General features: G+C 40.4%; 2 protein-coding genes across 6 annotated transcripts in view; both read left to right on the top strand.

The window, feature by feature from the left end:
• Window positions 1-4,974, top strand: part of LOC128693037 (tektin-2) — a 63,990-nt gene extending 59,016 nt beyond the window's left edge. The window contains exons 10-11 of one of the 4 annotated variants that reach the window (XR_011392897.1): window positions 1,179-2,025; window positions 2,930-3,063. Coding sequence is in view for 2 of the 4 variants with exons in the window: in XM_053782526.2 (XP_053638501.2) it covers window positions 2,930-3,128 (199 nt within the window). In the remaining 2 variants the exon portion in view is untranslated. Of the gene's footprint in view, window positions 1-1,178 lie in introns of all 4 variants that reach the window. The other 3 variants (XR_011392896.1, XM_053782526.2, XM_070092148.1) reach the window with 3 other exon arrangements.
• A 12,287-nt stretch (window positions 4,975-17,261) lies between these two features.
• Hsp60A (Heat shock protein 60A) overlaps window positions 17,262-24,865 on the top strand; it is a 40,190-nt gene continuing 32,586 nt past the window's right edge. The window contains exon 1 of one of the 2 annotated variants that reach the window (XM_070092143.1): window positions 17,262-17,410. The gene's annotated coding sequence lies outside the window, so the exon portion shown is untranslated. The remainder of the gene's footprint in view (window positions 17,411-24,865) is intronic. The other variant, XM_070092144.1, reaches the window with a different exon arrangement.

The following is a 24,865-nucleotide window of genomic DNA, read 5'->3' as shown; positions in this document are numbered from 1 at the left end:
TCTGAGTAGTTGAAATTTCTCTTCATCGAGCTTCATATTGTTTCGAGTGGCCCATTTGAAGATTTGGTTGATGTCCGCTTGGAGTCTTGCGGTGTCTTCAATGGAGATCACTGTCATGGCAATCCGTGTCATCCGCAAAGGAAGATATGGAGCTATGGCTTACATCTCTGTCAAATATGAGGACGAAGAATAGAATGGGAGAGAGTACTGTGCTTTGTGGAACAGAGCTTTTCACAGTAGCTGCTTCAGACTTTACTTTTACTATTACTCTTTGTGTTTTATTTGTCAGGAAGTTATAGATCCATCTACCAACTTTCCTATCATTCCTCTATCACGCATTTTGTGTGCTATTACACCTTGGTCACGCTTGTCGAAAGCTTTTGCAAAGTCTGTGTATACTACATCTGTATTTTGTTTATCCTGTACAGCATCCAGGGCCTTGTCATAGTGGTCCAGTAACTGGGACAGACAGGCGTGACCTGCTCTAAACCCGTTTTGCCCTGGGTTGTTTAACTGATGGGTATCTGAGTGGTTGGCAGTCTTGCTTCTTAGAACCCTTTCAAAGATTTTTGTGATATGGGATGTTAGTACTATTGGTCTATAGTTCTTTGCAATTGCTTTACAGCCACCTTTGTAGAGTGGGGCTATGTTTTTAGTGAGTGTGGGATGACCTTTGTCCATGCTCCCTCTCCATAGAATGCTGAAGGCACGTGACAGGCTTCTTGCAGTTCTTGATAAACAGAGTTCTATGAGTCTGGGCCTGGGGCAGAATGCATGGGCATGTCATTTATTGCCTTTTCAAAGTCTTGTGGTGTTAGGATAATATCCGAGATTTTTGAGATGACCAAATTTTGGGTCTTGTTCATAAAGAATTCATTTGGATTGTCGACCCTTAGTCTGGGTAGTGGCTCGCTGAACACTGAGTCGTATTGGGACTTTAGTATCTCACTCATTTCTTGGCTGTCATCTGTGTATGTCCCATCTTGCCTAAGCAGGGGCCCAATACTGGATGTTGTTTTTCCCATAGATTTGACATAAGAGAAGTATTTTTTTTTTTTTTTTTTCAGTTTCCTTTATGGATTTTAGTTCTTCCTGCAATTCTTGTCTCCTGTAAGATTCCTTCAGCTTAAGTTTGATATTTGCAATTTCATTAACTAGTGCCTCCTTTCGTATTTCAGATATATTGGCCCCTCTCAGCAGCTCTGACTCTTCGCCTTCGTCTGCATAGGGAGCATGTCTTCGCCTTCGTCTGCATAGGGAGCATGTCTTCGCCTTCGTCTGCATAGGGAGCATGTCTTTGCCTTCATCTGCATAGGGAGCGTGTCTCTCTTTCTAGTTTACATCTTCTCTTTCTCTTTCTTAATGGAATGTGCCTTGAGCAGATCTTAGGAACCAAAGAGTTTATTTTTTCTAGGCAACGGTTTGGATCCATGTTGTTTAGGATATCTTCCCAGCTTGTTTCATTTAGGACATGGTTGACTTGTTCCCATTGTATGTTTTTGTTATTGAAATTGAATTTAGTGAAGAAACCCTCATGACTGATCACATTTTTGCTAGTCAGGAGCCCTGTGCATTCATGTCCGTAGTACCTCTATTATGTTGTGATCTGAGTGTATTGTCTTTGAGACGGTTATATTATTACATATCAGATCGTCGTTGTTAGTGAGGATGAGGTCCAATGTATTTTCTAGTCTTGTAGGCTCTAATATTTGCTTGTTTAAGGTGAATTTGGAGCAGAGATTTAATAGATTGTGTGTGTGTGTGAATTTTCATCTGAGCTGCCTCCTAGAGTGATATCTGCTAAAATATTATTTGCTACACTCCTCCATTTTAGGTGTCTCAAGTTGAAATCTCCCAGTAGCAAGAAGTTTGGGCCAGGAGTTGGTTGATTATCCAGACAGTGATCAGTTTTCAAAAGCTGCTGCTGGAATTGCTGGGAAGTTGCATCTGGAGGCTTGATTCCAACCACAATGACGGTTTTGGTTTTCAATCTTTACCACCAAAACTTCAACTACATCACATGAGGTATTTAGTAGTACTGAGCAAATGAGTGACTCGTGACGTACAGGCCAACTCCCCCTTGTTGCCTGTTTAGTCTGTCGCATCTGAATAGGTTATAACCTGGGATTCATATATCATTGTCAAAATGATCCTTTATGTGGGGTCTCTGTGAATGCTCCAAACATTGCATTTGACTCCGTGAGCAGTTCCTTGATGTAAGGAATTTTGTTGTTTGTTGACGGCTTCAGATCCTGTATGTTCACAGACAAATGTTATATTGATGGAGTTTAGGGGGGTTTTATTTGTTGGCTCTAATATCTGTTCTTGAGTGGCCATACTTGAAATTCACTTTCCACCACCAAATTTGGAAGCATCTTTTCTTGAACATTTGAAGCTCCTCCACTGAGGATTTTGGAAGTTGTCAGATCCATTCCAGGATGCTGGGAATGAATGGGTTTAACAACTTTTGGTCCTATATAGAGCACTTGCACATACTAAGTGATTCTAAAAATCTGGCCCCTAGTTGCTGTACATTGTTGAAAATTTAAAGCTGATTGGATGAGGCATTCTCATGATATGAGTGAAATAAAAACGAGACACTGGAGGAAGAAAAGAGCAATCAGGCACCCACTTACAGGTCTCCTCCAGGAATACCTAATTATAAGTTTGTTTTGTTGATATTTCTGAGTCTAGGAGGCTTAAAGTATGGAGAAATTTGTTTGTCTACTTTCTATGAGCACTGGTAATCGATCATAGTGGGCAGGTTGTTCTACCTTCGGTGAGGTAGTTGAATAAAAATTACGTTGCAGACATACATGTATATGGCTTACAGGTACAGTCTAGTAATGGGAATCTCCAGGGTTGTGTATGCCCTTTCTTAGACATAAAATTGGATTATATTATAGTATTTTTTCTTCCATACTCTCAGGGACGCATTGCATGCTCTACAGCGCCACCTGCGCACAGTGGATGTGGACTTGGGTCGGAAGAATCTCTCTGTGAGCCTGGAGAAAAAGGTGCAAGACTCCCGTGAGGCACTCAAGACTCACTCACCTCCAGAAACTTTGACACATGCTAATCTCACACTTACTGGTTCCCTAAGGGTGCACCCGACACAAATTCTCTAAGAGCTTTAGTATATTTTAAGGGTTAATTAAAGCTTATCTCCTCTTCTGCAGCTGTAGTTTAGCAACGAATATTCGAATTGCATATACATGTACATGTATATAGATGAAACTGGTGACCCAGTATATGAACTCTGCTTCATGTGTTCTATAGGCTCTGCACTTCAGGTATTCTTTATTGACGCGAAAAAGCTTATAAACCAAGTGCAGCGTTGCTATTTTATAAATATAAATTTTCCATATTGCATTTAAGTGTATTATTTGTTCCAATTTGTCTGTCTTCACATACCATTCCTGTTATATCATAGATGACAATAATACTCTTCCATATAGCTTAAGGTCGAGGACACTTAAAACCTTAAAAGTATCTCAAAATTGAAAATGGCAATAGCATTTCCTCACTTTCAAAAAAGTCCTTATTTCAGTGACAGTTATAGTGGAAACCTTTGCTGAAGTGATCAGGGATAGGTACATTAAGCTTGGATGGTTATCAGTGATGTGATAATCTCTGACTTGGGCAGGAGATTGTAATTTTGCTGGTTAGTTTTGTTCCAATAACTGGAAAGAAGGCATTTAATTTATTTGCTGTAGGTGGTCCAATATGTTAGTTTGTTAAAAAAAAAAAAGTGTCTACAGAAATGGTGGGGACTCAGTGAGGTCAAAGTGAATGTTGGTGGGACAGGGACATCGGAAATGAATCATGTGTTGTTCTCTGATAGGAAAATCGGTTAAGATATATTATTACAATCAAAAAGAAGTGCTAAACCCACAAGGATCATGCAGCACTACAGGGCAGTAGTATTTGCTATAAATAAAATATGCAAAGATCAGAGACCATTGAGGGTTAGGAGCATTTATGAGGTAAAGTCTGTAAAGGTAGTGAGGAGTGCTAAAGTGAAAATATAATCCAAGTTGGTGTAATAAAGCAGTCGCTGACAAATACAGTGGACCCCCGCTTAACGATCACCTCCAAATGCGACCAATTATGTAAGTGTATTTATGTAAGTGCGTTTGTACGTGTATGTTTGGGGGTCTGAAATGGACTAATCTACTTCACAATATTCCTTATGGGAAAAAATTCGGTCAGTACTGGCAGCTGAACATACTACTGGAATGAAAAAAGTTCGTTAACCGGGGGTCCACTGTAATCAAAGAGGGGGTCTGTGTCAAAGATGGGGCAGGACGTATTAAGAGATAGTGTACTGACAGTGCGAGGCGAGTCCTCTCAGTGCAGTGCAAGAATCTTTTAAGACTACTACTGTTTGCTGATTGATAAATTTTCTTGTACTATGCTGGTGTCCTCTGATGTGCTGCTTGCTCGACCAAAGCTGTCGATGACCTAGCAGAAGCGCTATGCACATAAAAGGCCCGATCTAGAACACTACTGGAACAGGTCACATATCCCCTGACAGCTTATAAATTTAAGATGATTTTTTAGCAAAGTCCTATCTCACAGTATTAACAAATCAAACATCTGCTAACTAGTTTTATTATGTGACCTCTAGGCTCTTAATTCTGCCAATCCATAAAATCATCTTATTTCTCAATATTAACCAAATCTGCCAAAACATCTGCTAAGTAGTCTTGTCATGTGACCTGGCTTTTAATTCTGCCATTCCATAAAATATTACCACCTGCATCATTACTTGTAAGGTAGATTTTGTGTGCAATTTCAAGCTTATTTTACCGAACCCTATGCTGTATAGCCCTTGTGGCTTAGCGCTTCTTTTTGATTATAATAATAAATACCGAACCCTACTCACTTGTACTAAGTTTAAATAATATTGTATTAAATTTAAATAAGATTGTAAAACAGCTAACCACTATTACTTGTCTAGTTTTAAGTATACTAGTTACTGTGTACTATTATCTTATCTAGTTTTAATTAGTTACTATGTGTTAGGATTAGTTTGCCCAAAATGCCTCGGCATGATAGTGGCTATCTTTGTACTTAGCAAATCAAAATTGTAATTACACAATGTAACCTTTACATTATTATTATTATAATCAAGGGGGAAGCACTAAACCCGGAGGATTATACAGCACCTGGGGGGGGGGATGTGAAAGGCATTCAGGCTTAATTCAGGGAACTGGAGCACACATCCAATTCCCTAAATCAAGAGCCCCTCATGAACATCAAGGAACCTTCCTTGAGGGGTGTAACCTTTACAAAGAAATACTTTACTTACATATACAGTATTACATTCATGGGGAGCACTAAACCCACAGGGGTCATACAGTGTCTCGGGGAATGGAAGGTTTTCAGACTTGATTCGAGGAATTAAAAGCATTGGTTCAGTTCGGGACTGCATAGTACAACTGATCCCCATAATTTGTAGGTTAGGTTCCTGGAGGTGATGGGATTCCTTAATCCCATACTTAATAGGAAATTAAGAATGTCCTATTATTATTATTATCAAAAAGAAGCACTAAGCCACAAGGGCTATACAGCAATAAGAATGTCCTAATTATAGTTTCTTCAACTCTTAAATCTATATCTATGTGCACAGTACTGACATTCATAACTATACTTGCATATTATTATAATCAAAGGGGAAGTGCTAAACCAGTAGGATTATACAGCACCTGTGGGGGGGATGTGGAAGGTATTCAGATTTAATTCTGGGAAACTGGAGCATAGATCCAATTCCCTAGATCAAGATTATTATTATTATAATCAAGGGGGAAGCGCTAAACCCGGAGGATTATACAGCGCCTGGGGGGGGGGATGTGGAAGGCATTCAGGCTTAATTCGGGGAACTGGAGCACAGATCCAATTCCCTAAATCAAGAGCCCCTCACCAGCATCAAGGAACCTTCCTTGAGGGGTGTACTTGCTTAATGAACTAAATCCTACACCTACTTTTCAATTTAAGGGTTGTATGCAGAGCAAAAACACAATGGCCACTTAAGTTTTGAGATATGCTTTTTATACAGTGTTTTACAACAGTTACTGTTTTTAAACCATATTTCATTAAGACCACCATCTCCATAGAACTTATTTCTCCAAGACTTGCCTCTGTAATGAGACAATTTGTGCAAGACTGCCTCTCTAAGGTGATTTACTTTTGTGGGATTAATTTTTATGGAGAATGGTTGTGTTGGAGTGTGAGCAGGGTAACATTTAGTGAAGGGATTCAGGGAAACCGGTTATTTTCATAAAGTTGGACTGGAGTCCTGGAAATGGGAAGTACAATGCCTGCACTTTAAAAGGAGGGGTTTGGGATATTGGCAGTTTGGAGGGATATGTTGTGTATCTTTATATGTGTATGCTTCTAAACTGTTGTATTCTGAGCACCTCTGCAAAAACAGTGATAATGTGTGAGTGTGGTGAAAGTGTTGAATGATGATGAAAGTTTTCTTTTTGGGGATTTTCTTTCTTTTTTGGGTCGCCCTGCCTCGGTGGGAGACGGCCAACTTGTTGAGAGAGAGAAAAAAAAAAGTGCTAGGGCCTGATGATCATTCCTGTACTCCAATCAAACAAAACACATTCAAACCCAACAGATGGGCAAGACCACTCTTAACTTTTTTTTTTTTTTTTTTTTTTATATCCCCAGTGGTCATACACCACCTGAGGAATCTGAAGAAATCATGTTTGATTTCAGGAAGGGGAGAGAAGCTAGCTCATATTCCTTTGATCATGAGCCTGTCACCAGCATCAAATTATTATAAACAAAACAGTGATAAACCTACTAGGGTCATACAGCAAGACTGGTCTAGTGGCTAACGCGACGGGCTGAGTTTTGAGACTCTGACCGCGGGTTCAATCCCGGCCGGGGGTATGGTCATACAGCAACCTACATCAAAGCACCGCCTCCCCTGAAAGGATTCTTTTTGATTATAATAATAATAATCCCCTGAAAGGAATGAGGACCAGTAAACAACCTGGAGATAACTAATGACCTGTACGGTAAATTTATGTTGCCTATGATGGGAGGCAATCAGCTTTGATCCAAGGAAGGGGATGTTAGGTCCAGTTCCATGAATCAAGGACCCATATTTGAGGGAAGGTTCGATCCATGGGAGATCGTCCTATTTCTTGGAACACGAGGCCCCCTTACTGGCATTGAATAAACACCAATAAACTTTATCCTACTTTAATTTTATGCACTGAACCCATATGGGTTGTACAGAGCTGAGTAAGGGTGTGCGATCACTATCAAACCTGAGTGCCTCTCGTTCCTCAGTGGTGTACGGGTTTAACATTTTTATTAAATTATAACTGAAAAATCACAATACCTTGATAAACACAACCTGCACATAGGAGAATGTAACTTATGAGGTTTCGGACTGAAACATCATAAGTTTTATCGTGTTAAAGTATTAAACAGCCTCTCCTCATTTAACGACGGAGTTCCGTTCCTAAGACCAAATCGATAAACGAATTTTGTTGCAGAGTGAGGAGCGTACAATAATGGTAGTGGGTTTATGCCAACCATCTTTGACATTGTTTAAATGTCATCTTTGCACCATCTATGACATTTCTGATATATTTTTAAATGTTTATACAGCAGTATAATGTAAAAAAAAGAATTGAGGAAATCAACTCTAATATACATTATTTAGGTATGCATACTGGTCAGAGAGCCCATTGTATGTCAGTCCTCGGTAAACGAGTACATCGTTAAGTGAGGAGAGGCTGTAATGGGAAAAGCTCTGTACACTATCGGTCAATGTGCATAGGGAATGGTAGTCAAACAGATTTGATTCGAGGGAAAGGATAATCCCACTTAACCCTTAAACTGTCCAAACGTAGATCTAAGTTTTTTCAACATTTGAATGTAAAAAAATGTAATTTTTTTTTTTTTTTACATTTGAAACCATGTAAAAAAACTGATCTACGTTATTTTTTTGTTATATTTGAAAATATGTAAAAAAATGTAATTTACTTTTGGAGCAATACACATGTGAGCATAGATCTGTTTGGATGGTTTAAGGGTTAAGTGCCCCTCACCAGCATCATGGCAGCTTTATTAGATTCCTAGTTGGAGCACTAAACTCAAAGGGTCATACATCATCTTGAATTATAGGAAATTAGGTTCCATCAAAGGAATGACCCAGAGCACCTTTCCAGAAAAAAAAAAGAATATGTGCTATGGTAAAAAACTGAAATCTGGAAGTAGCATACTGTACTTAAAGTAAAATTTACACAGCATTTGACAGTTCAATTTCACATTCCAAGGTTCTTTGGGCCTCTGTAGTTTCAATTTCTCATTGACATGGTTTCACTGGGTTGAGTTTCCACTCCTTAGCCTCTAGTGCTGATCTATAGTGCCTAAGTCTCCTCTAGGCATTAATATACTCAAGGATAAGCACCAAACTGAAAAGGATATGGTAAATGAGGCATTCAGGTTCAATCCAATGAAGTGGAGGAAAAGTCCAGTTCCTTGGATCAAGAGCCTCTTCATTGGCATTAACGTAGTTCCCTAGAGTTACTATCAACGGATTTTGTATAGGGAGCCACTATTAAGGTCAAATTAACATATAAAGGAAAAAACAATGAACAAACATTTAGGCCAAAATATGTTGCCTGGTCTCGATTCATTCAGAATACACCAGTGCAATACTGCATGGGTAATGCTGAATGCTCTTTATCTTCATCCAGTTACAAAGACAGGCTCCCCTTACAGGTGAATAGAAACCATACTAGGTACTGAACAGGCAGCAGCATAGTTAATTATGCATCTAACAGGGAAAGTACATTGCTTTCCTTTTTCCTCCAGGGTATAAGTAACTGGAGGAAAAAGGAAAGCAATGGTACTATTTATTTCTTTGTAATGAGGGAGGTGCTACACCTTTAAGGGTCATAAGAGCCCCCTCACCAGCATTTAGGCAACTTGGTTTAAAATGCTCAACACTGGTGAACCAGAGGAAAGTTCATGCACCTTTTGGAAAGGGCAAGTGTCCTTTTGTTAATTAATCGTTTTAAATCATTCCTGATTTGGGTTTCCATGCAAACATTTAAGAGCCTCTTCTGGTCGGCTACTGTTCCTAACTACAGCACTTCAGACACTTCAGATTATTATTACTGTCTAGAAGCAAGCAAGACATGCTTGCGTCCACTTCTAAAACAGGACCTCTTGACTTATAGAAAAGCCGTTGGTTCTGAGACCAGAGCAGCAATTTCCAACTAATTTTAGGTCACTGATAATGAATATCATTGTTAAAATGGTTTGTTAGCTCTACTTTTCAATATACACCTATGTGTCACAACAGGTTCCAACAGCAGTATTTCTTTCCACACATTCAGTCTCACTGCCCTTCATTATTGTTCCAGCAGCCATAGGTGGTGGTTGTGCTGTCCAAGTTTATATTTTGAGGTAAAAGGTAGGCAACTTTCTTAGCCAAACAGGGCAGATACACCAAGTACTGCTGCTTTCCATGTGAATGGGACAGCCTTGCAAGAGGTTCCCACTAAATCAGGAGACTGGCCACCTCGTCAATCACTGGAGCCTGGGATGAAAAATGTTCAACATCCACCTCTCATTGAACCACACAAAATTTTGCTACCACCACTACACATAAAACAGGCTCAGGAAAAACTTTTTCAAAACTATGGACAAATTCAGTCAGGGATTCAAATATTTAACATAAAAATTCCCCTCACTGAGCGACGCTAAGATAAGAGGGGGAGTCTTCAAATGGTCTTCAGATTCAATAGCTTCTTAAAGATGGTGACTTTGAATCAGATATTCATGGGGAGGAGAAAGCTACTTGGGAAGCATTGAAGTTAGTGGCAAAGGGATTTCTCGGAAACAGAAGGAAAGGCAACTATGAAGACCTGGTGGAAAACTTCATCAAGGCTTACAAGAACATGGGATGTAAAATGTCTCTTAAAATCCACATTTTGGAATTGCCTTTAGATTTCTTTCCAGCAAACTGTGGGGCAGTTAGTGATAAACATGGTGAAAGGTTTTACCAAGATATTTCAAACATGGAAAAATGGTACTGGGGCAAATGGGGCACAAGAATTTTGCAGACTATTCCTGGACATTGGCAAGATATGATTCTTCAGCCCACTATGAGCATCAAGCAAAAAGGCAGAGAGTAGATATGGATTAGAGTTTAAAACATACTGACATTTTATGTTATAATAGAATCATCAAATATTACATGTCTTGTATCTTTAAACCTATAGCCAAAAAGCATTTTTCAAGGTGATTTTTGGATTCAGGACATGAAAATACATAAGAATTAACTAATCTCATTTAAGAAGCATAGAACCTTTCAAAAATGGTCGACCAGTGATACTTTTAGCTAACAGTTTAAACATTTGGTAACAATGCAACAATCGTTACTAAATCAAGGCATCTTTAAAGGCGTAATTTTCTTTAGACTGTTGTGCCAGAACCAACAGTAGGGGTAATATAGTGCCTGGGAAACGGGCAATCAAGTTTGAACAAAGGAAGAGGAGGTAAGGTTCAATTTTGATTATGTTTAGTCTTAGATTTTTATAATCATTAAGTGTTAAACCCAGTGCTGTAAATCTGCAGAACAATGGTACCTTATTGAAATATTCTGAAGTAGTTGCCTACTTGCATATTTTTACTGAAAAGAAGATTTATGTGGAAGCTTTTGAATGTCTCCTGATCAGCTTCAAATTCTTAAAATGATGACTCACGAAATCCTAATGACATGATTGCAAACATACCATACCACGGGCGGGATTGAACTCGCGGTCAGTCTCTCAAAACTCCAGACCGTCGTGTTAGCCACTGGACCAGTGGCTAACGCGACGGTCTGGAGGTTTGAGACTCTCTGACCGCAGGTTCAATCCCACCCGTGGTATGGTTTCTTAAAATGATATTTAACCGCATTAGAAATTTATGGAACATTGTTTATTACTTCTGCCTGCACTGAAGTAGCATGGGGGCTGGGTTGATGGAATACTTTTCTCAGTGAAGCAACTGAGCCAGGTTCGGTTTTCACAGGTTGCTGCAATCATGGCAGGTTTAGTTGTAACCAGTGTGACAATGCAATAAAGACCAAAATTCTTTTCTGCTACCAAACTCTGGGAGGGGTAGGCCCCAAATAGCTTTTCAAATAGAACCAGGCAAAAAACTTAATTAAGAATAGTTGAAAGAACAAGTACTTAAATTTGTTTAATTTCTATATACAATCTTCTGATGTCACAATCTAATGATACATGATGATACATGATATAAGTAATGAAGATGCACTGATACAAAAATGATATTAAGATGTACACCATCCCAGGTTAAGAAAATTATATAAAATGGAGGATAAATTTTTCAAAACTTCACCTAAATATAAATGGAAAATCTTAAAAGATTTCCTGGAATTCTTAGTCACCAACTAATAAACTGGTATGTTAGTTTACATTTATATCCAAATAGCTTACATATTAACCAATTTGCTCTAAAATTATTCCTTTTTAATTTTTGCAAGCAGTTCAGAATCTCTGAAGAGATGATATTCTTTCTCATCAAGAGTAACTTTCGTACCACCAAATTCCGGGAGGAAGACTTCATCTCCTACAGACACTGATGGAGGGATCACTGAACCAGACTGAAATAATGCATAAAAGATACAGTAATAATAATAATAATCACATTCAGAATTGCTGTTCACAAATAAGTTATGTAGCATCTGAGAAAAAGTACAGTAGAACCCCTGTATCTGTTTCTGCAGTTTCAGTTTACTGTGGCCCAAAAATAACCCTTAATTTTGCTTAACAATGACCCCCAAAGCACAAAAGTAGTGGTGGTAGTTCTTCAAAGCCTAAGAGAAGCCATGAAGAGTTTCCCAGTGAAAAAGTGTTAATTCTCTACTTATTATGCATAATTTATCATTAAACTATCATAGGTATGTATGTAAATGAAAAAGAACTTATATATAGGCTCTGCTACTATCCACAGTTTTGGTCTTGGAACTTATCCCCTGAGGATATGGAGGGGGTGGAATTTAGGGGAAAGGGGGGGGGGGGGAAAGAGACTACTGTATACCCAAAATTTTGCTAAAAAAAAATTTACACAAGACTTGTGAAAACCATCTTACCTCGGTTCTTGCACCTTCTCCAACTGCCACAACTTTGCCTGTCAGAACCTTTGCAAGTGATTTCTCTGGAATAAGGATGCCACTACTGGTTTTTGTTACCGCTTCGGCCTTCTGTACCAACACTCTGTCAAACAGCGGAACAAATCTTCTTAGAACACCAGCCTGAAATGGAGCATTTAAGAATTCTAAATTAAAAGTGGAATAAATGTACAGTACAATGCTCAAAACATCCAACATAATTTGTCCTAAGTGCATATTGTACTATATTTATCAAATTATGATAAATACAGTGCACTACAGCTGGAGAAGACAATTTAAAATTTTTCCCTGCAGGCCTATCAACATGGATATGTCTAACACACATCAATGGCAACCATACCCACTAAAAAAGACTGGCACTTGACCCCACAATCTATTGAGACAATACCGAAATGAGTTCAGATGGTTTCAAATACAAGACAAAAATACAGGACCTCAGAATGACTAACCCAGCAATAAGGAATATCAGTAGAAAAGTCTCCAACACAAACTTGGCAAATCCACTTGAAATAAACTCACCTCAACACATCAAAGACGTTAAAATCAGTGACACGAGACCCAACATACCTGAAGGATGTTTTCGGGTAACAACATACCCATGGACTAGTCCCAGACCAAACCTTTGTGGGTCGTACGATCACACTGCGGTGTAATGTGGTCGCCAACAGTGGAAGCAGGAAGTGGGGTGTTATCCCATGGCACAGCCCGTCCAGGAGGTGACAGCTGTGCCTGAGTCGGGTGCACATCAGAATATGTCATCGTGGAGTGCAGGGGTGGAGCGGGAGGAGCTGCTTGAGGGAACGTGTGAGACTACTTGGGGAGTCTTCCTCAGTTTGCCTCCCTCATGGAGGGAGTGTGGTGGAGGACATGTTAGTGACTGCGCTGCAAGGTTTATTGGAAACACCTGGTGTGGTGGGTGAGGAGGGGCTTGTAGAGACCCTTGAGAACATGTCTGGTCTGAAGTCACAGGATGTGGAGGAGCTGGCTGAGGGGCAGGATGCCGGGGTGAATGTAGTCATCGTGGAGGCGGTGGTCCATAGTGAAGGTCCTCTGGAGGTGGCTATGGAAGTGGAGAGTGGGTCACACATGAGGGCGGAGGCGCTGTCGGACTCTGATGACGTCCTCACCCCGGCGCAGAGGCCTTGCAAGGTGTGGGCAGAGGTGGCACGGGGCGGCCCTCAGGGGCCACGTGGCGTCTAAAGGAGGTCCTCGTGTGTCTGACATTGAGCATGGTGGCAGACGCCAGCAGGCGTCTAGTGGCGTGTCAGTGCCGAAGGGGCAAAAGGTACTGCCGGCTTGAAGTGTCTCTCAGTGAAGGTAAATGGGTTGCGAAATAGAGTGAAGTGTACGTGGTTCACGGGTTTTCTCCGTAGGTATGGGGTGGATGTGGCTTTTGTGCAAGAGCACAATTACAAAGCCGGGTGCGAGTTGGTACTGGATGGTTTCCAGGGGCTTGTGGTGCATTCAACTCAATTGAAAGGGAAGGAGGGTCGCCATTCTGCTGCAAGAGACTAGCCCGTTTGTTGTATACCGAAGTGAGGGGGGAGGGGTGCTGTGTGAGTGGACGGATTGTGGATAGGGGAGAGGGTGGCGCTAGTGTGCGTCTATGGGCCAGCGGAGGGGGGATAGGCGTGTCAAGAATGCTTTTGTAAGGGATGTATTGGTCTATCCCCTCGTGGCAGTTGTGGGGGGTGACTGGAATTGTGTGGTGCGCAGGAAAGATGTGGAGCCGCGAGGGGTGGGGTTTTGCTCTGTAGTACTAGGGAATCTTTTGTGCGGGGTGTGGTTGTGGGATGTGGCTAGGGGTGAAGTGTGGGAGGTGGAGCACACGCTTGTGCAGGGAGGATGTGCTGCTTGATTAGACCGACTGTATGTAACACGGACTGCAGGGGTAGGGAGGGCGTGTGTGATGGATGTAGCATATTCGAATCATGGAATTGGGGCGAGACAGGTTACCAAGGAGGCATCGGAGTTATTGGAAATTGAACATTAGGCTTCTTGATTAAGGGGAGGGGAGGGAGGGGGTTTGCAGGAATGTGGAAGGAGTTACAGTCAGGGGTGGAGGCTGTTGAAGATTTGTTGGCGTGGTGGGATGGAGTGGCAAAGGAGAGGATTCAGGATTTTTATGTTCGACAGGGGAAGGGGGAGGCTCAGATGACTTTTGGGCTTATACGGTATTTAGAGGGGTGGTTGAGGGATTGTTATGGGGAGGGGTGGGGGCTATTCTGTGGAGGAAATAGAGAGGCTGAAGCAATGCATCAGGGAACTGCATAATATTGTGTATATGGACTTCAGTAAGGCTTTTGACAGGGTCCCACATCAGAGACTATTGAGGAAAATTAAAGCACATGGAATAGGAGAAATTTTTTCCTGGATAGAGGCATGGTTGACAAATAGGCAGCAGAGAGTTTGCATAAATGGGGAGAAATCAGAGTGGGGAAGTGTCACGAGCGGTGTTCCACAGGGGTCAGTGTTGGGCCCCCTGCTGTTCACAATCTACATAAACGACATAGATGAGGCCATAAAGAGCGACATCGGCAAGTTTGTCGATGACACCAAAATAGGCCGTCGAATTCATTCTGACGAGGACATTCGAGCACTCCAGGAAGATTTGAATAGACTGATGCAGTGGTCGGAGAAGTGGCAGATGCAGTTTAATATAGACAAATGCAAAGTTCTAAATGTTGGACAGGACAATAAAATAACCATGCCACATATAAACTAAATAATGTAGATCTTAATATTACGGATTGCGAAAAAGATTTAGGAGTTCTAGTTAGCAGTAATCTGAAACCAAGACAACAGTGCATAAGTGTTTGCAATAAAGCTAATAGAATCCTTGGCTTCATATCAAGAAGCATAAATAATAGGAGTCCTCAGGTTGTTCTTCAACTCTATACATCCTTGGTTAGGCCTCATTTAGATTATGCTGCACAGTTTTGGTCACCGTATTACAGAATGGATATAAATTCTCTGGAAAATGTACAAAGGAGGATGACAAAGTTGATCCCATGTATCAGAAACCTTCCCTATGAGGATAGACTAAGGGCCCTGAAACTGCACTCTCTACAAAGACGTAGAATTAGGGGGGATATGATTGAGGTGTATAAATGGAAGACAGGAATAAATAAAGGGGATGTAAATAGTGTGCTGAAAATATCTAGCCTAGACAGGACTCGCAGCAATGGTTTTAAGTTGGAAAAATTCAGATTCAGGAAGGATATAAGAAAGTACTGGTTTGGTAATAGAGTTGTGGATGAGTGGAACAAACTCCCGAGTACCGTTATAGAGGCCAGAACGTTGTGTAGCTTTAAAAATAGGTTGGATAAATACAGGAGTAGATGTGGGTGGGTGTGAGTTAGACCTGATAGCTTGTGCTACGTCTTTCATAGGGAAGGTTTCTGATACATGGGATCAACTTTGTCATACTTCTTTGTACGTTTTCCAGAGCGTTTATATCCATTCTGTAATACGGTGACCAGAACTGAGCAGCATAGTCTAAATGAGGCCTAACCAAGGATATATAGAGTTGAAGAACAACCTGAGGACTTCTATTATTTATGCTTCTTGATATGAAGCCAAGGATTCTATTAGCTTTACTACGAGCACTTATGCACTGTTGTCTTGGTTTCAGATTACTGCTAACCAGAACTCCTAAATCTTTTTCGCAATCCGTAATATTAAGATCTACATTATTTAGTTTATATGTGGCATGGTTATTGTCCTGTCCAACATTTAGAACTTTGCATTTGTCTATATTAAACTGCATCTACCACTTCTCCGACCACTGCATCAGTCTATTCAAATCTTCCTGGAGTGATCTAATATCCTCGTCAGAATGAATTCGACGGCCTATTTTGGTGTCATCGGCAAACTTGCTGATGTGCGGTTTTTAATAAAATATATAACCCCCCGAAGAAATGTCATTTAGACTTTTTTGGGTTATCCTTGGTAATCTACACATGTTATGTATGATAGTTTGTGTAACTGTATTTGTGTACATATACCTGAAAAAAAACTTTAGCCACAAAGGAAATAAGTCTTCGATGATGCAGAGTTTCTTGGGTTATCCTGTGTGGCCTCCGGGTTAAAAATCCGAACAAATATAATCTCATCTAAAGTTCTGGATGGCGGCACTACCAGCATCAAGACACCAGCCCAGATCATGTAGGAGCACCGGCCTCCCCTACCAGATATAACACTAACTTCCTCAAGCCTCTCTACAACCAATATGTCACTATTTCATGACATCCCCATCGTTCACTTACGCAAAATAACACCAATGTTAACAATAAGAGAGGCCTAGTACTTGCCATTATGTAATATACAATGTGTGAGGGTTCGCGTGTAGTAGCGTCGTCTGCTGTTGGTCTGGCTGCTGCTGCTGCTGCTCCACATGGCCGCCACAGCGCACGCGCGCTACACTCATACTCGAATTTTCTTATGAATAACTTTAAAATAATACTAACTTTTACGTCAGTTTTTATTAAAAGTAATTACTGGATTAAATTACTATATGTTTATGTTAATATAGGTATAGAAAAACTTAAGAATTCGAAATATAAAGTATTTTTTTTTGGAAAGTATTACTTGTAATTTATTAAAATTTTAATTATAAACATTCTATAGATTTTTTAATAATTACTGATGATATTTAAATGGAGAGAAATAATACTTATATAAAGTAAGCTGAAGAGGCACAGTACCTTCTAGAATGAGGGCCCTTCAGCAAGCATAACCTATAATTATTAAATGTAAGGTATTATATAAGCAAAATTTCTAGAAAATATGATATGTACATTTCAGCTAATTCTTTATAAGACTATAAATAAATAATGTAACGTAGAGAGACATTAATAGTAAGCTAGAATGGATGAAATGGATGAAAAGGGACCTTTTGACTGGATAAGATTTTTGCATCATCTAAGTTTAAATCCTTACAATTTAACCAATCATGAACGATTATAATAATCTTATGCATACTGCAAACAATTTAGAAATGAGACCCATCAGCCAGTAAAGACAATGACTGTTTAAAAACATTATTACTTACTTACTTACGAGGGTGGTGGAGGATGTATTAAGCTTGGTGAGTGGGTGAGTGAGGCAGCTAGAGTCGTCTGCTGGTGGTGTTCTCTGGACGCTGCCAGCCACGCTGACACACTGTCTACTGACTCATCTAACATTTCCGAGCTCTTGCCTCTCTATTAAGTCAACTATAACAACCAAGTAAGTAATTATGGTGCGTATAAGTTATGAAGAGGTAGAGAAGTGGGTGATGGTAGTGTTGGCAGTGTGTGTGTAGTGTTATTATGGTGTTAAAATTTGAGTGGTGGCCGGCATGGTGATCTCGCATGGCGCTGTGATGCTGTGCCGGCATTACCTGCCTTCACCACCACACCTACACCTGTTTAATACAGCACTTACTACTGTTATTTAGTATTCATACTCTACTACTGGTGTATGTGTTGTTTGCATCTTAATCTTCTTTAATTGTAAAGTGAGAAGCCCTTCTAAAAAATTCATGTGTCAAGTGGTTGTCACTACATCGTTAGTTTAGTATTATTAGTTAGGCCTCATTTAGATTATATTGCATAGTTCTGGTCACTGTATTACAGAATAGATATAAGTGCGCTAGAAAAAAAATCAAAGAAAGTTGATCTCGTGTATCAGAAATGTTTTCTTACAAGGACAGAGTGAAGGTCCTCAGTCTTCACGCTGGAAAGGCGTAGAATTAAGGGGGGGGGGATCTGGATTTGGTTGAAGCGTATTAACGGAAAATAATAAATAAAAGGGACGTAAATAACATGCAAAAAGTATCTAACCAAGACGACTCTCAGCATGGTTTCAAGTTTGAAACATTTAGATATAGAAAGGATGTAGGAAAGTACTGGTTTTGAAATAGTGGATGAATTAAACAAACTCCCGAGTAGCGTCATTGAAGCTAAAATATTATGTAGTTTTAAAAATAAGTTAGATACATGCATGAGTGGGTGTGGGTTGGACCTGACTAACATGGGTCAGTAGGACTGATGCAGTGCTCCATAAGTTAAACACCCGAACGTTTTTGTAGGCATTACTTAAAATAGGTAGTAGGTTGGTAGACAACAACCACCCAGGGAAGTACTACCGTCCTGCCAGATGACTGTGAAACAAAAACCTGTAACTGTTTTGCATGATGGTAGGATTGCTGGTTTCTTTTTCTGTCTCATAAACACGCTAAGATAACAGGGATATCTTGCTACTCCTACTTACACTTTGGTCACACTTCACAGACAAGCACATGCATATATATATATATACATACATCTAGGTTTTTCTCCTTTTTCTAAATAGCTCTTGTTCTTTTTTATTTCTTCTATTGGCCATGGGGAAGTGGAAAAGAATCTTTCCTCCGTAAGCCATGCGTGTCGTATGAGGCGACTAAAATGCCGGGAGCAATGGGCTAGTAACCCCTTCTCCTGTATACAATTACTAAAAAAGAGAAGAAGAAAAACTTTATAAAACTGGGTTGCTTAAATGTGCGTGGATGTAGTGCGGATGACAAGAAACAGATGATTGCTGATGTTATGAATGAAAAGAAGTTGGATGTCCTGGCCCTAAGCGAAACAAAGCTGAAGGGGGTAGGAGAGTTTCAGTGGGGGGAAATAAATGGGATTAAATCTGGAGTATCTGAGAGAGTTAGAGCAAAGGAAGGGGTAGCAGTAATGTTAAATGATCAGTTATGGAAGGAGAAAAGAGAATATGAATGTGTAAATTCAAGAATTATGTGGATTAAAGTAAAGGTTGGATGCGAGAAGTGGGTCATAATAAGCGTGTATGCACCTGGAGAAGAGAGGAATGCAGAGGAGAGAGAGAGATTTTGGGAGATGTTAAGTGAATGTATAGGAGCCTTTGAACCAAGTGAGAGAGTAATTGTGGTAGGGGACTTGAATGCTAAAGTAGGAGAAACTTTTAGAGAGGGTGTGGTAGGTAAGTTTGGGGGTGCCAGGTGTAAATGATAATGGGAGCCCTTTGATTGAACTTTGTATAGAAAGGGGTTTAGTTATAGGTAATACATATTTTAAGAAAGAGGATAAATAAGTATACACGATATGATGTAGGGCGAAATGACAGTAGTTTGTTGGATTATGTATTGGTAGATAAAAGACTGTTGAGTAGACTTCAGGATGTACATGTTTATAGAGGGGCCACAGATATATCAGATCACTTTCTAGTTGTAGCTACACTGAGAGTAAAAGGTAGATGGGATACAAGGAGAATAGAAGCATCAGGGAAGAGAGAGGTGAAGGTTTATAAACTAAAAGAGGAGGCAGTTAGGGTAAGATATAAACAGCTATTGGAGGATAGATGGGCTAATGAGAGCATAGGCAATGGGGTCGAAGAGGTATGGGGTAGGTTTAAAAATGTAGTGTTAGAGTGTTCAGCAGAAGTTTGTGGTTACAGGAAAGTGGGTGCAGGAGGGAAGAGGAGCGATTGGTGGAATGATGATGTAAAGAGAGTAGTAAGGGAGAAAAAGTTAGCATATGAGAAGTTTTTACAAAGTAGAAGTGATGCAAGGAGGGAAGAGTATATGGAGAAAAAGAGAGAAGTTAAGAGAGTGGTGAAGCAATGTAAAAAGAGAGCAAATGAGAGAGTGGGTGAGATGTTATCAACAAATTTTGTTGAAAATAAGAAAAAGTTTTGGAGTGAGATTAACAAGTTAAGAAAGCCTAGAGAACAAATGGATTTGTCAGTTAAAAATAGGAGAGGAGAGTTATTAAATGGAGAGTTAGAGGTATTGGGAAGATGGAAGGAATATTTTGAGGAATTGTTAAATGTTGATGAAGATAGGGAAGCTGTGATTTCGTGTATAGGGCAAGGAGGAATAACATCTTGTAGGAGTGAGGAAGAGCCAGTTGTGAGTGTGGGGGAAGTTCGTGAGGCAGTAGGTAAAATGAAAGGGGGTAAGGCAGCCGGGATTGATGGGATAAAGATAGAAATGTTAAAAGCAGGTGGGGATATAGTTTTGGAGTGGTTGGTGCAATTATTTAATAAATGTATGGAAGAGGGTAAGGTACCTAGGGATTGGCAGAGAGCATGCATAGTTCCTTTGTATAAAGGCAAAGGGGATAAAAGAGAGTGCAAAAATTATAGGGGGATAAGTCTGTTGAGTGTACCTGGTAAAGTGTATGGTAGAGTTATAATTGAAAGAATTAAGAGTAAGACGGAGAATAGGATAGCAGATGAACAAGGAGGCTTTAGGAAAGGTAGGGGGTGTGTGGACCAGGTGTTTACAGTGAAACATATAAGTGAACAGTATTTAGATAAGGCTAAAGAGGTCTTTGTGGCATTTATGGATTTGGAAAAGGCGTATGACAGGGTGGATAGGGGGGCAATGTGGCAGATGTTGCAAGTGTATGGTGTAGGAGGTAGGTTACTGAAAGCAGTGAAGAGTTTTTACGAGGATAGTGAGGCTCAAGTTAGAGTATGTAGGAAAGAGGGAAATTTTTTCCCAGTAAAAGTAGGCCTTAGACAAGGATGTGTGATGTCACCGTGGTTGTTTAATATATTTATAGATGGGGTTGTAAGAGAAGTAAATGCGAGGGTCTTGGCAAGAGGCGTGGAGTTAAAAGATAAAGAATCACACACAAAGTGGGAGTTGTCACAGCTGCTCTTTGCTGATGACACTGTGCTCTTGGGAGATTCTGAAGAGAAGTTGCAGAGATTGGTGGATGAATTTGGTAGGGTGTGCAAAAGAAGAAAATTAAAGGTGAATACAGGAAAGAGTAAGGTTATGAGGATAACAAAAAGATTAGGTTTATCTGGAGTTTATCTGGAGAGAGTTCCGGGGGTCAACGCCCCCGCGGCCCGGTCTGTGACCAGGCCTCCTTAGGTCAGTGTCCCAGGATGCGACCCACACCAGTCGACAAACACCCAGGTACCCATTTTACTGATGGGGAACATAGACAACAGGTGGAAAGAAACACGTCCAATGTTTCTACTCTGGCTGGGAATCGAACCCAGGCCCTCACCGTGTGAAGCGAGAGCGTTAACCACCAGGCCACCAGAGGTGATGAAAGATTGAATATCAGATTGGAGGGAGAGAGTATGGAGGAGGTGAACGTATTTCAGATATTTGGGAGTGGACGTGTCAGCGGATGGGTCTATGAAAGATGAGGTGAATCATAGAATTGATGAGGGAAAAAGAGTGAGTGGTGCACTTAGGAGTCTGTGGAGACAAAGAACTTTGTCCTTGGAGGCAAAGAGGGGAATGTATGAGAGTATAGTTTTACCAACGCTCTTATATGGGTGTGAAGCGTGGGTGATGAATGTTGCAGCGAGGAGAAGGCTGGAGGCAGTGGAGATGTCATGTCTGAGGGCAATGTGTGGTGTGAATATAATGCAGAGAATTCGTAGTTTGGAAGTTAGGAGGAGGTGCGGGATTACCAAAACTGTTGTCCAGAGGGCTGAGGAAGGGTTGTTGAGGTGGTTCGGACATGTAGAGAGAATGGAGCGAAACAGAATGACTTCAAGAGTGTATCAGTCTGTAGTGGAAGGAAGGCGGGGTAGGGGTCGGCCTAGGAAGGGTTGGAGGGAGGGGGTAAAGGAGGTTTTGTGTGCGAGGGGGCTTGGACTCCCAGCAGGCATGCGTGAGCGTGTTTGATAGGAGTGAATGGAGACAAATGGTTTTTAATACTTGACGTGCTGTTGGAGTGTGAGCAAAGTAACATTTATGAAGGGATTCAGGGAAACCGGCAGGCCGGACTTGAGTCCTGGAGATGGGAAGTACAGTGCCTGCACTCTGAAGGAGGGGTGTTAATGTTGCAGTTTAAAAACTGTAGTGTAAAGCACCCTTCTGGCAAGACAGTGATGGAGTGAATGATGGTGAAAGTTTTTCTTTTTCGGGCCACCCTGCCTTGGTGGGAATCGGCCGGTGTGATAATAAAAAAAAAATAAAAAAAAAAGAGTAAAATCCTAGGTAAAATCCTCTCGCCATTATAATGGCGACACGCTTACGATTAAACATGTTTGCAGCACTGATACATTTGTTACTGAAATGGTCAGGGACTAAATGTCTTAAAATTACATATCCACTAGCGCTTCTTCCAGTATGAAAGTCTTATTTGAACTGTGCAGGCAAAGCTTGTAGGCAGTAACGATATCTTGTGTTGTACGTATTTCTTGTAGTTCCACTAGTCCCTCCACCCCCCTTGAGATGATCTTGAACTAAAGAATTGGAACTGGCCTCTATTCTCTGAAGTGATAAATGAGCCTTGTGGTTCTCCCATGAATATAATTGTCCTGCTTATTTTAAAATTACCACATGTAGGACATGTGCCCCGGGGATGGGATGTACTGTTGCTTTGGCTTTAGATTTCTAACTAGAATAGCTGTCTTGTTTTGCATTTCGATTTTGATCTTTTAGTTTATAAGTACCATATATGTAGTTTTCTTTTTTTTTCAGGATTAGAATGGTACAAAACATGCATGAATAGTGGTGTCTCCAAATTTATGCAAGTTGCATTCCTAGGGATCCTGTGAAGTATATACCATTGGGGGGCCAGGTTATATTGACAGTTTTATGAAATAACCATTGTGGGAACACTGTGAAGCCAAGAGTGTTGATCGAATCCATTCACTGATGTTTTCGGGAATAATTACGTGGGGTGATCAAGCGAAGAGTAATAAGGCTTTGGAGGCTTCTTGCTTTATTTGCGGTTTGTGGTACACAGACTGTGTTTGTGCCCATGGCCCAGAGGGCCATGCCCGCGAGGAAGATGGAGTAGACCTTGTTGACTCTTAGATGCCTGCACATCAAGCGAGAGCAAGGCAGGGTGATGCAGGTTGAAGTGGTATGCCCACCAGGCTTGCCCTCTGATGGCAACTATAAAAACTAGCCATGTAGGCTTGCAGTCTACACTGATTGCTGCTCGGCAAAAATACTAGATAATCCGAAGCTTTCGAATTAAGGCACACAATAGGAGAAATTTTTTCCTGGGTAGAGGCATAGTCGACAAATAGCCATCAGAGTTTGCATAAATGGGGAGAAATGAGAGTGGGGGCATGTCACAAGCAGTGTTCCATGGGGTCAGTGTTGGGCCCTTTGTTCAGTTTACAAAAGTGACATAGATGGGGGAATAAAGAGCAACATAAGCAAGTTTGCTGATGATGCCAAAATAGGCTGTCCAATTCATTCTAATGACATTAGAGCACTCCAGGAAAATTTGAATAGACTGATGCAGTGGTTGGAGAAGTGGCAGATGCAATTTGATATGGACAAATGCAAAGTTCTAAATGTTGGACAGGAAAATAACCACGCCACATATAAACTAAATACAGTCTCTCCTCACTAACGATGGAATTCTGTTCCTAAGACCACGTCGGTAAATGAATTTGTCGCTGAGGAGCATACTGTGTTAGTGGGTTTGTGTCGTCCATTTTTGATAGTTTTAATGTCTTTTTTGCACCATTTATAACATTTCTGGTATACTTTTAAATGTTTATACAGTAGTGTACTGTATATTCCAATAAACAGAATAGAGGAAATCAGCTGTAATATACATAATTCAGGTTTGCATATGGTCAGAGAGCCTGTGCAAGTCAGTCATCGGTAAACAAGTATGTCTAAGTGAGAAGATGTAGTGCAGCTCTTAATATTACTGATTACGAAAATTATTTAGGAGTTCTGGTTAGTAATCTGAAACCAAGACAAAGTTCATAAGTGTTTGCAATGAAGCGAACATAATCCTTGGCTTCGTATCAAGAAGCATAAATAATAGAAGTCCTTGGGTTGTTCTTCAACTCTGTGTATCTTTGGTTAGACCTCGTTTAGATTATGCTGCACAGCTCTTGTCACCACATTACGGAATGGATGTAAATGCACTGGAAAACATGCAAAGGAGAATGACAAAGTTGATCCCATGTATCAGAACCCCAATGGAAATAAGTCACTCTGTCTGACTTTTTTGGGTTATCCTAGGTTCTCTACACACATGCTGCTATGTATGATAATTCTATGTAACTGTATTTGTGTATACCTGAATAAACTAACTTACTTAGAAATCTTTCCCTTTGAGGATAGACTGAGGGCCCTGAATCTGCACTCTAGAAAGGTGTAGAATTAGGGGGATATGATTGAGGTGTATAAATGGAAAACAGGAATAGATAAAGGGGATGTAACTAGCATGCTAAAAATATCTAGCCAAGACAGGACTTGGCAGCAATGGTTTCGAGTTAGAAATATTCAGATTCAGGAAGGATATAGGAAAGCACTGGTTTGGTAATAGTTGTGGATGAGTAGAACAGACTCCCGAGTACTGTCATAGAAGCTAAAACGTTGTGTAGTTTTAAAAATAGGCTAGATAAATACATGAGTGGGTGTGAGTTGGACCTGACTAGCTTGTGCTAGTAGGTCTGATGCTGTGCTCCTTCCCTAAGTGAATGTGACTTGGACCGAACCAAGTTGGGGAAGTGGTATAAGCCGGTGGGTTACTTGGACCTGCCTCACATGGGCCAGTAGGGCTGCTGCAGTGTTCCTTCTTTATTATGTTCGTATGAATTTAGCAGGATACCTATATTTATATCTTTATACCATGTCATTTATACCACATAATGACAGACTGTTATTCATTTAAATCATATATATATATATATATATATATATATATATATATATATATATATATATATATATATATATAT

Source organism: Cherax quadricarinatus, chromosome 38, assembly GCF_038502225.1.
Source record: "Cherax quadricarinatus isolate ZL_2023a chromosome 38, ASM3850222v1, whole genome shotgun sequence".
Classification (NCBI taxonomy): Eukaryota; Metazoa; Arthropoda; class Malacostraca; order Decapoda; family Parastacidae; genus Cherax; species Cherax quadricarinatus.
Note: the sequence above shows the minus strand (reverse complement) of the source record. Positions and strands in the feature narration are given on the sequence as shown.